The 12,245-nt window shown below is 40.3% G+C and overlaps 1 protein-coding gene across 2 annotated transcripts in view; it reads right to left on the bottom strand.

Annotated features, from left to right (window-relative positions):
• ARMH3 (armadillo like helical domain containing 3) overlaps positions 1-12,245 on the bottom strand; it is a 152,824-nt gene that overhangs the window by 82,030 nt on the left and 58,549 nt on the right. For both annotated transcript variants that reach the window (XR_004323817.1, XM_032491046.1), the window contains exon 21: positions 935-1,017. Coding sequence is in view for 1 of the 2 variants with exons in the window: in XM_032491046.1 (XP_032346937.1) it covers positions 935-1,017 (83 nt within the window). In the remaining variant the exon portion in view is untranslated. The remainder of the gene's footprint in view (positions 1-934; positions 1,018-12,245) is intronic.

The raw sequence follows: 12,245 nt of genomic DNA, 5'->3' as shown, positions 1-12,245 counted from the left end.
AAAAGTCCATATACAGGCACCACACCATGAAGACCAGAAAAATATTATCAGTAATATGCTGTAGCCAGCTTTTATTGTCTTATAAGAGCTAATTGTTAGATTTTCAGAAATTTTGTGAGCTGGTTATTAAACAAAGCTATTATTAAAAATTAATTTACATAAACTTATAATTCAATAAATTATATTAAAATAAAGGTAATAAATACTCAAAACTCATCACTTCCTAATTATTTTCTACCTTTTAGTATTTAGTATTATGCTCTTGAAATTAATTTATACCTCATACATCTCTGTGGTGGGAATATCATATACTGGTGTGTTACTGCTTAACTCTTCCCAACTCTGCATGCAACATATCATGATGACACCTTGAAAATGGCCAGCATGGGTGTAGTTTTACCAAGGAAATCAGCAAATTCCACAAATCAAGGCTTTTCCCTTGATACTAAACATTTATGAACACACTGGGCAACATCCTAAGAAGACAGTCAAAAGGCCCAATGCCCTCCTACCCTAAAGAACCAGTCAGAGAAGAAGGTACCTATAATGTCCCTCAGAAAGCACATGCAGCCATGAGGAACTATTTATTTGCTGAGACATCGCTAGAGCTTTGCTAAGTACCAACCCAGAGATTACAGTGGTCTAGTACAGTGTCTCAACTGGGACCAAGGCTCACGATTCATACCCAGAGATCTGACCTACACCTGCTCCTGCCAGACAATATACTCTCACAAAAGAGTCCCAGGTTCTCCAAAGACATAGGTGAAAGTGGGGAGTGCCAGTGGAGAGATTCTGACCCAAAGGGAAAAATAAAGGCCTGGTCCCCCGCTGTGTCTTAATCTCTAGAACACCAGCTCCTGTCTCAAACCGGCCCATCTCTGCCTTAGGTTATGGCTTCAGAAAAAGAAGTATTTTTGTTGTTGTTGTTACTCACCATAAGAGCTAATGTAAAAATGTTGTGTTTCGCCAAAAGTACAGTCTCATTTGACATAAGGAACTTCAGCAAATTTATCAAGGCTTAAAAAAGAAAGAAAGAAAGAAAGACATCAATAAGATATTCAAAGCATAATCAATAAAGTTAAATGAAAGTAGACTAGCTCTATAGAAAGCCAAATAGGGCTAGAATGAGTACATCACAGCTACTAAGGACTTTTTAAAATCAGGAAAAGTAGGTATATTTGAAGAAAGCACTAACCTGCCCAAGCACATATCTGCTTATCTGCCATAGGTTTTTAAAAATCTACTTTTTGCCTCTTCTTAAATATCAATTAAGCTCAGAAATTTGCCTATAAAATGGACACTTGAGTGTTCCAAGTTTACTCCTGTACGGCAATTTCTCCATCAAATTTGCTCAGTTAACTAGTCAAAATGAGTGTCCCCTTCTCCCTCTAGGCTGCTAGCATCCCAGATCACCAAGTTTTAGCTATGTATATATTTCCAACATCATTGCTACGAAGGACATCTTTCAATTCTAACTGGTCAACAGATGAGCCAATTATACTGTAGAACCTACTGCTTCAGCTCTGGATGAGAAAAGAGTTCATGAAGAAAAAGCCCTCAACTGTTTGAACTATTCAAACAAAAGTGCAGCTTGCTCTGTCCTCTCTCAACCGTGACAACATTTACTGAAAAGGTCCCCTTTCTGCCTGGCAATCCTTAATGAGGGGAGAGAGTGCTAAAATCCAAGCAATCTCAGTAAAGACACTGACTGCCAAGTCCCTAGGTCAACAGTGCAGCTTTAAAGACATTTCTGCAAATAAATATTAAGCATAAAAGAAATTATCAGTTACCTTACACTCTTTCACCCAAGATCACAAAATAAATTCTGCTTCTATGCCCATCATGAGTATTACCCCTGTACCTATCTCCCCTGCTTGATGAGGAACTACAAAGAAGGGGTTCAGCAGCTGCAAGTAACTGATGGTCCTTTTGTCTTCTCCCCCCCAACCCTCCCTACTGCCACAGACACAAAAAAAGGCTTGACCTCTCTTTTTCTAAGACCGTATCTGCTTCTTTGCCAGCAAAGGAGTCCATTCTCCCATGCTGTCTGAGCTTTGTGTGAAGTTTACTACTCTTAGAGAAGAGATGTGAGCTTTGATTTTAAACAGCAGGGAATGATGAGTAGGAGTAAGTCTCTCCAGACACTGGCTGCCTGCCACACAACACCCCTCACTCTCAATCCTCTAAAAGCACAGGTACAGTAAAGAAACAGCAGGCAAGGAAAAGTACAAGAGCTTGTCTACATTCTGCTTCTAAAGCCTGAATCTTCCCTTCAAACAGAAAAAGAAAAAGAAAAAAGTCTTGTCAAGGATGAAGGAGGTAGGCATCCTCGTTTATGAACTCTTCACCCCGATTCAAGGTCTCTGAGGTTTCATAATGGAAAGGCAAATGACAGGCAGCTGGCCCTTTTGATGTTGTCTGTTAACAAGTGATCTACTGCACTGGACCCAAAAAACGCTCCATGGGAGCCCGTTCTGGATCACAAAACCTGCTTAGCTCCTACCAGGAGCTCAGAGAATGAAGAGAACTAGCTAAAATCCACATAAAAATGACTACCCAGCCCAAACCTCTCTCCTTAATGAGTGAGGTCTGCCCACTCCACCCCCTAACCCCAGAGCTTAGACAAGCCTTGTTAATGGATAAATCACCTGACAATCAGACCTATAAACCCACAGGAGACAAGAGAAAAGGATAGGTAACACATGTGGCACTCTGCAAAACATAATGGCTAGACAGAGACAAAGCTCCTTTTGCACACATCCAATCAACAAGGGCTTTTGTCCCCAGCACACACAGCACAAAGATGCAGCCTCAGCAGTGGTTATGTGGTAATTAAGAGGCAGAAAACCTAGAGAAAAGGAAGTGAGAGCAATGATTTATTGTTCCTCTGCTGGACCAGAGCTAGTCTTGATCTCTGGGATTCAGAGTGGGGGATGACAAAGTGGTAAATATGAGGGGAAAAAGAGAGTAATTCTGGCTCAGGCCCAGAGGCGGCATGTGTCCCAACTGCCACAGACATCAGCAGAGCCACATAGTATTGGGAAGGAGAGTCCAGCACTGTGATACTCGGATTTCAGTGTCAGGAGAAACCTGCACTCTGCCCCTGACAACTGAGGTCAGATGCATGGTTCCCCAATCCTACCTTCCCAAAAAAGCCAAGGTTCTCCTACCTGGAAGTCATCATTCTCTAGTAGGAATTTAGTAGGCAGTTAAAATGGACAAAGCAACCTTAAAATTGGTTGCCACAACCCATCAGGGACCACAATTCCTCTTCAAGAGGGAATGCCCCAAATATCCCATAAAACAGTGCTTTTTTCCTCCATCATCTCTCTGATTTTGTACTCATTCTATCAACTGTTCAGTGTGCTATACACGTTACTACACACATTTTTTTCTATCCTCTGACCTGCTGTGATGAAAGTTCAAAGTCTGTGAGGCTTCGACATACCTGATTATAGATTTTTTGAGCTAGAAAGGACCTTAGAGATCATTCAATACAATTCCCTTATTCTGGAATTAGAAAACATCCCCTTTCCCCCACCACCCCAACTATTTAGTGACTAAGCTGGGACTAGAACCTGGTCTCCTATTTAATGTTCCTTCTACCATTAAACAAATAAAGGTGCTAGATAGAATCAAATATTCAAGGGAAGGAAACTTATGAATGGTGTGCTTAGACTTGCTGCCTATACGATCACAAACACTTCTCCAGACTCTGGTTTATAATTTTCTTGGCTGCTCCAAGGTTATTTTCATATATTTGGTCCCCTTCTTCTCTTGGTCCTCAGCTACTTATTAGAGTACAGGTATTTAATACCTCACTATTACTTTTCTTCTACTCTCATCACTTAAAAAACTCCCAGTAGCTTTTCTCAGCATAAACCGCCTCAGCAGGCCCTATATATCCGCTCTCATCTCTCTTCACATCTCACCTTTCACACACCTCTCTCCTTTCACACACATCTTTCCCCCTTTCCGTTTCTGCTTCCTCTCTTAGTATCTTAAAAACAAACAAACAAACAAACAAAACCTGTCAACTAAAACTGTTTCTATTTCCCTCACTCAGGGTTGCCTCCTTTTTAATTATGTACTGAACATGGAATATGATTGGATCTGGACTTCAAGGGGAGCTAAGATCCCCTTTCTTTATGCAAAATCAGAACCAAAACCAAAACATGAGTATAAACAGTTAATATCCAGGCTTATTCATAGGCTACTGTGGTATAAAGCTAAGACCAGGTTTAACTGCAGGCCAAAGAAAAGCCTTGTGTCAGGGGCAGGTTCAAGGAGTTTATAGAACTGGTACCCAGGAGCTCAGTGCCAACACACATGTAGCACAGAGCTCATGCTGGCTGGCTTCTGGCTCACGGATACTCTCTATACACACCCATTTTTAGAAAATCCTCTTGTCCACTTGGTGCCATCTGGGCACATGACCAGCCAAACTGTTCCAAGGACAGTCTCAGAAGTAACATTACATAGAGGAAAGAGTTAAGATAACTATAAAAGATAAAGGGTTGGTTGTATAAACATAGTATTGTTCATTAGTCATATGTCTGTAAGAGTTTGGTATCAAGTACAATACATGTGTAGTCACTGTGAAGATAAAGGGGCAGGATATACTCCATTTTCTCTTTAGTTTAACCCTTTGGTTTACCATGTTTCCAATTTTTAAATAATAGTTTTTAAAAGGAAGCAGAGGGGAAGAGACTAACACAAGCTCTTCCTCACTAAAGACACAACCCTATGAGAGGCTTCCAAAGAAAAAGGGCCTATGTTATAGAAACTCAGTACTGTATAAATTGTTTTGCCCATTACATGAGCAATTGCTGTTCATCCCATGTAACAAAATGGCACAGCTTATTGCAGAGTATCCTTTAAGATGAGGAAAGCTTGGTGGTTGAGACCTTCCAGGCCTTTAAATAGACACTTCTCAGCAGCCCCCATCCTCCACAGTCTCAGGAGTAGGCTGCCCCAAAACACCAATGAAACAGATATAATATATAAAGAAATTCATCGTATCTTCCTGAGTGACAGCTCCAAGTCAAGAACTGTGCCAGAAGCTCACACAAAGTACTGTTGTCCCTCATTATCCTTGGGAAGTGATTAGTTGCAGGACCCCCCACAGATACAAAAATCCATAAATGTCCAAGTCCTTTATATAAAATGGCATAGCATTTGCATACAACCTACACATATATTCCTGTATACTTTAAATCACCTCCAGATTACTTATAATACCCGATATAATATAAATGCTATGTAAATAGTTGTAAATACAATGTAAATGCTATATAAATAGTTGCTGGTGTGCAGCATATTCAAGTTTTGCTCTTTGGAACTTTCTGGAATTTTTTTCAAATATTTTTGATCCATTGTTGATTGAATCCATGGATATGGAACCACAGATATAGAGGGACAACTATCTCAAAACTTCCCTCTTTTCTACTGCCCTCCACTTGGTATCTTAAAAAGAGACACTTAACTACTGGAATCACCTCCCCCACACTGCATTTATCTCTTTTCAAAGGGAGAAACACATCAATCACAAGTGACAAGGGAGGTAACATTTATTAGGTACCTGTTAGATGCCAGGCATTATGTAAAGCAGTTAAAGTACATCACTCTCACTGAATTCTCTTAACTATCCAATTAAGTAGGTATTACTGTCCCAATTTACAGATGACCAAATTGAAATTCAGAAAGGTTAATGAATAAGTAATCCAAACCACATAGCTAGTTGGAGCTAGACCGCACTAAGGGCAACATAACAGGAAGGTCCATGAACTCCCACTGCTGAGGTCTATGAAACTGTACTGGTTCCTCCTAAACTTCAATTAAAAAAACATTTGTTGATGGTGAAGCAATTAGCTATCTAGGGCCAATACCTATATTTGCTTCCCAAAACCATAACTTTAGTCAGAACACCAATAATCAGCCCCTCACATACCCAAGTGACCAATGGAAAAATCCTGTAAGTTCAAGTCTATCTCTTTTGTAAGCATCTCAGGGTTTCACTCTACTGACCCAGGACATTTAAACCTGCATTCTTTCAAAAACAAGAGGTTGAAAGCAAGAACTCAAGTATTTGTACAGTCACGTTCCTAGAAGCATTATTCACAATAGCCAAAAGGTGGAAGGAATACAAGAATGTATTGACAGATGAATAGGTAAACCAAATATGGTAAATACATACAACAGAATAATATTCAGCGTGAAAGAGGAAGGAAATTCAGACACAAGCTAAAACATGGATGAACCATGAAGACACTACGCTAAGTGAAAAAAGTCAGTCACAAAGAGACAAATACTCTATGATTTGACTTATATGCAGTACCCAGAGAAATCAAATTTGTGGAGACAGAAAATAGATTGGTGGTTATCAGGGGTGTGGAGAGGGAAGAATGCAGAGTTACTGTTTAATGGATACAGAGTTTCAGTTTAAGAAAATTAAAAAGTTCTGGAGATGGAAGGTAGAGACAGTTGTACAACAACATAAATGTACTTAACGCCACTGAATTGTACACTTAAAAATGATTTTACCAGTTAAAAAAACAAACAAGCAAGAGACCAGTGTTTTTCTTTCCATGGACACTAGTATGAGCCCTGCAAACTCTCCATCCCAACTTTCTGTAACCTCAGCATAACTGATGAGCTGAAATTTACATCACGGTACACAGAACTGAGTACAGAGCTAAACATACAAAGGTGTTTCCTTTTTGATGGGGAAAAGAAAAGGAGCCAAATACACTCAATCATCAGAGAACCATGGACTCTTGGGCAGAAATGCAAATTCAAAATAAACCCCAGACAGCTTCCAAGACAATACTATGGCAGTTTTCAAAATAATAATCAAACTTTACAATCAAAGCTATCAACACACTGAAGTACAGCTGACCCTTGAACAACATGGATTTGAACTGTGCAGGTTCATTTATATTTCGATTCTTTTCAATAAATGCATACTACAGTACTACACGATCCATGTTTGGTTGAATCCACAAATAAGAAACCGTGGATAAGGAGGGCTGATAGTAAAGTTACATGCGGATTTTCAACAGGGATGGAGGGGGTGGGGAGATGTTAGCACCCCAAACACTCACACTGTTCAAGGGTCAACTGTACTAACAATATTCTTGGAAATCCTTGGGGATCCTGGGTTTGACTCCTAATCTTTTCTATTTCTACTAAATGAGGCTCCAGATACCTGGCTCCAACTAGTCTCTACCTGCACTAAATGACAAATAGAGAAGTTATGTCAGTGAAACATTTGAGGTATTAAATTACACATTCCATATGTTTAATTTGTAGGGAAGTGGGTGCTCCATGAACACTTAGGTCTTCATTGAAAAGTCTTTTTTTCCAGGCACTTTGAAAACTTAGTTTCTGGGTTCTTTTTCAGGAACTACCAATTGGCTGCAACTGCTGCCTCTTTTGACTCTGCACTAGAGGCAAGTGTCAGGCTCCTACTTATCTTTGGCCCTAGCTCTTTTCCTTGGAGACTCCTGGGCATCAAATATGGCAGCAGTATACAGAAGTTCTGACTTTTCTGTATGCAGACATAGGTAGAATAGAAGATAGTGTGCAGGTTCTGGGAAGCTGAGCCAGGAATGGACACCTTGATTGTTCCCTGAGCCCCAAGTGAATTCCCAGAGGCAGAAGCAGTCAATCTGTTTTTCAAATGGGAAGCGTTCAGAACTATCCACCTGAGAATTCTGCCACCTTACACAGGCCCCCTCCGCTGCCGCGCCTCACTCCACAAGGAACCTTGTTTGCAGAGCTGTTCCTAGCATTAGTGTAACTCACACAATGAGGACTTTCTCAGACTTTTTTCTAACCTGCTTTGAATTCAAAGGGAAGAAAAGAAGGTAGCAAGCAGCAAATTGTGTTGCCATGTAGGAAAGTAAGATGAATAATGGATAGGGGAACTTCTCCAGAGCTAAAACCTGTGCCCTACACTGAGGTAAACCAGGTGCAGAGAGGAACAAGCCAACCATGGGAAGACACAATTAGGTGGTAGCTCAGCGTCTGCCTCAGAGAAGCAGAGGGGAGGTTTAATTACAAAACCAAGTGAATGACATTTAAATAAGATTAAAAACAGGAAGGAGACAGAGAGCCTCCAGCAGAGCACAAATAAATGTCTCTGAAGAATCAGGTCAGAGAGAGCTGTCTGTTTAAACAGCTTTTACATGCTATGGAGAGGAAGAGAGACAAAGCAAAGGCAAGACTCAGCCAGGCACTATTTTGTGGCCTGGCATGGAGCGAGGATGAGATGCCAGAGATTCCAAGTCAAAATCCACTCATTAGGGGAAGTGAATAATTTCAAAGTGACTGATAGAATAGAAAAACTTAGCACCTCACTTGCACAGGAAAGAGGTAGAAGAACTCAAAGGGCAGGCTAGAAATAGCACTAGTGTAACAAGCCAATGCCTCCAAAACCCCAGAGGCACTATAAACTCTAGCCAATTCTAGCATCTCTGGACAAAATCACCAATTACCCAGGGACACTGCCAGCAATCAGCAGACTCACTGTCAATCAGCAAAGTGGCACAGGAAGGACTTAGAAACCAACACTTACCAGCAGAATAATTTTAAAATACACTAGATGGCTTCTCAGAATACAGGTATCTGATGGCAAACACAAGCACCTCACTGAAACAGAGGCCAATGAGTCAAACAAGAAAATGAAATGGTTTGGCTATGTGCTATGAGCCTCTCCAGGTGAACAGAGCACAAAAGTCAGTACATCTAGTGGGAGGATTCCGGGAAGACTGTGAAGCACCAGGATCTCTGGCCCCTCCTAGACAGTAACTGCACTGGCAGAATCTGTCTGATGTAACTATTTTAGAACTCTGGACTCCAACGAAGGTTTGCAACTTCCAGCAGACGGTAAATTTGGTTCATTTTGGTCAATTTCAACTCTTAGCACATTAGCAGCTACCCATTCCCCACCCCCCAGCCATGTGGCAAGCTGCTGTACACCTGTTTCTGGAGCAGCTTACAGGGGCTAGTGTGGGCAAAAAGGACCCTGTCTTCCAAATATGGGGACCTGTGCTCTAATCACTGATTTGCTGCTTCTGAACATAGAGATGCAAAGAGATGGGCAGCCATTTTGTTATACCTCCCGTCATTGTTGTAAGCCCTTCCCCTTCAGACAGTGACTCCAGATTTAAAGGGCCAGTGCCCCCCTTGTTCCCCACCTTCATTTTTTACTTTTCCCCTTTCAGGAGCCAGACATTAAAGACTAGGACATTCGAAAACAACTGCATATACAGAGGAAATTAGAGAATGACTGTGCATGCCCAAAAAAAGTCTCAGAGGAGACCTTTAAAAAGACATTAAGTTTACACCTTAGGCTGATCACTAGCACAAAGACAGTCTACAATCTGTAATCAAAAATAACAACAACAACAAAAAAAAAGAAACAGCAAACTCTGCAGGAAGGGGGAGAATCTCATTTCTTAAACCTTGAGGACATTATAAGTGAAATAAACCAGTCACACAGAAAAAGAAATACTGTATGATTCCATTTACATGCGGTACTTAGAGTAGTCAAAATCATAAAAGACAGAAGGCAGAATGGTGGTTGTCAGGGACTGGGGGAAAGGGAGAAGAGTTTCAGTTTTACAAGATGACAAGAGTTTTGGGAAATGATGGTGGTGACGGCTGCATTACCGTATGAATGCATTTCGTACCACTGAACATATATTAAAAAATGGTTAAGACGGTAACCACATGTGTTGTTATGTGTATTTTAACACAATAAAAAGTCAGTATGTCAACAGGTTGCACTGTCTAAAGGTGCCACACTCCTCTAGATGACCTGGAAAAAAGAACAAATCCTTTCTTTAAATGGAAGTTAGGTTTTGTCTTACAATTTTCCTTGCTGTTGAAGTATACCTGCTAAAGAGAAAATAAGATTCTCAACTGTCTCCAATTCCCCATTTTCTTGAGGACACTGCAATCCTCACAGTTACCACCCACCCTCTTCTTTATCATGAAAATGAGCTTTTATGTGAAAGTTCCCATATGGAACTTAGACTGAGAAATGCAAGATCCCATACACCTCATTCTTATGTAGCTGCCTCTAACTAAGCAAGCTCAGAAGCCACTGCCTTCTCGGGCCCTATACCACTTCCTTATTTTTCCAACATTGCTCAACTGAAAGATAGTCAAAGTCACCGTTTAAGAAATCTAAGTCAATGAAACCATGTCTCAGTGGAGCCATCTGAGGTAGAACCAAGAACTTTACTTTCTGACAAAATGAGAGAAAACCAGTAACAGACCTGTCCCGCTCACTAGAGATCCAGAGAATGATGATACTTTATGAAACCAACCAGTTAGGCAGAGCAACAAAAGCACAGCTACTCCTTCCTCTGCCTCTTTTACTTGACAAGATGCTAATGGGCCTATGAGAGTTGACATTTCTCTGGATAGGAAGTGACTTTATGTGCAAAGAAAATAACAGAGATTGCTCACTCTTTTAAGAGGCTTGTAGGTAGGAATCTTTTTCTCCTAACAGGCTTAACTTGTTAGAAATTCTTATCTTTTGCTTCTGCCAAGTTTCTGAGGGGATGAGGACAAGAGAAAGACTCAAAATAGTATAAATTCTGGATTTAGCCAAATGTGGTGATTTGAAGGAAAAAAAAAGTTTCCTAGCATTCTTTTTCAGTCTTGGAGCTTTGTACACTGCTGTACAAAATCTTTCATAACAAAATTATGAAAAGAGAGAAATACCTTCTAATGCCTGTATATCAGAACATTCTAACTTTGAGAGGAACTGATTGTCCACAGAAGCCTCCATCTTCTTGCACATGGAAGCTAGAGCAGTCTTAATTAGGCACATCAAGCCTAGAATACATCGTGTAACATATTCCCCTAAATCAGAGAAAATTTGGGGAAAAGAGGAAGAACAATTTAAGAAGCAATTTTAAGAACAAAACAGCAATAGCAGCTGCCAAAATTCCTCTTCCCATATACTCTAGCTGTTTACTGCTATGTTCTTTCCCACCTGGATATACCCTCTTCAAAACTAAAAGTGATATTGTAGAGTTATATAAGATGTTATCATTGGCAGAAGCTGGGTGAAGGGTACAAGAACTCTCAGTACTATTTTTGCAACTTCCTGTGAGTCTGTAATTATATCAAAATAAAAAGTTCAAAAAAGAAACTAAACTAAAAGAAGCAGACAATTAAAAATTCAAAAGACAGTTTCCCCAAATCAGGAGGGACTGCTAAACCGTCAAAGCTATACCGATACAAGAACTGCCAAATAAATCTACGACTCAAGTCAGTCTTTCTTTTGAAAATTTTCAGTCCTTTATGACAACACCTATAGTGTAACAAGCTCCCAATGAAAGACTCTCAATTCCCAGTCTCAAGGTGTACCTAACCATGAAGTCATAGGCTTCTGTCAGTGATGAGAGACCCAGCTGGATCCAGAAAGCTGTCACACTCTGTGGGTTTTCTATTTTTCCCAGTAGGTATCTAAAAGGTCAGGCCATGTACAATTTCTCTCTTTTTCAGAAAGCTGTGAATGCTTTGGATGCTATTTAACACAGAGAAGCTGAACAGATTGTTTTGGGGGCTTTAGGGGCCTCTTCCTGCAGGAAGGCAAACGTTGCCTAGTGATCTGTGTCTGAGCATAGGAGTCAGGAACTCTAAGTTCTGATCATGACTCTGTTTAGTGTCTGGTTCCATGATCCTTAGCAACTCACTTATCCTTCTATACCTCAACTCCATTTTCCAACAAATGGTGATAAAAACAATGACTTATCACCGAGGGGTATGGCAAAGTGAAAGAGTAAGAACTGTGATCCATAGATAAATGTCAAATATAAAATGCCAATATAAATCTGCCTTTAAATCGACCCTTGTTTTCAGACTGTAGACAGCTACTCTATTTAAAGGCAGGCTGCCTCCCCAATACTCCTTCTGTCCACAGTAGAAATAAAAGAAGCTGACTCCAAGAAGTTCTGTTCAAGTATTCTCCTCTCCAACAACTACATGTGTCTCTCTACACATTCTGCTCATTCTTTGGTTAATGGCTTAGAAAACACCTAAGTTTCCATTTTCACTTGGTTAAAAGCAATCCATGTATCTGTAGGTAAGGAAGAAAGACAAAAGAAAGAGAAATTACCCACTACTCCCTTTCACATCAACAACACAAAAAGGTGATGAAGTCAGCTCCTAATACTATTACTACTACTACTACTACTACTACTACTACTACTACTACTACTACT

The sequence above is a fragment of the Camelus ferus genome, chromosome 11 (genome assembly GCF_009834535.1).
Source record: "Camelus ferus isolate YT-003-E chromosome 11, BCGSAC_Cfer_1.0, whole genome shotgun sequence".
Taxonomy (NCBI): domain Eukaryota; kingdom Metazoa; phylum Chordata; class Mammalia; order Artiodactyla; family Camelidae; genus Camelus; species Camelus ferus.
This window is presented reverse-complemented; position numbering and strand designations above follow the sequence as displayed.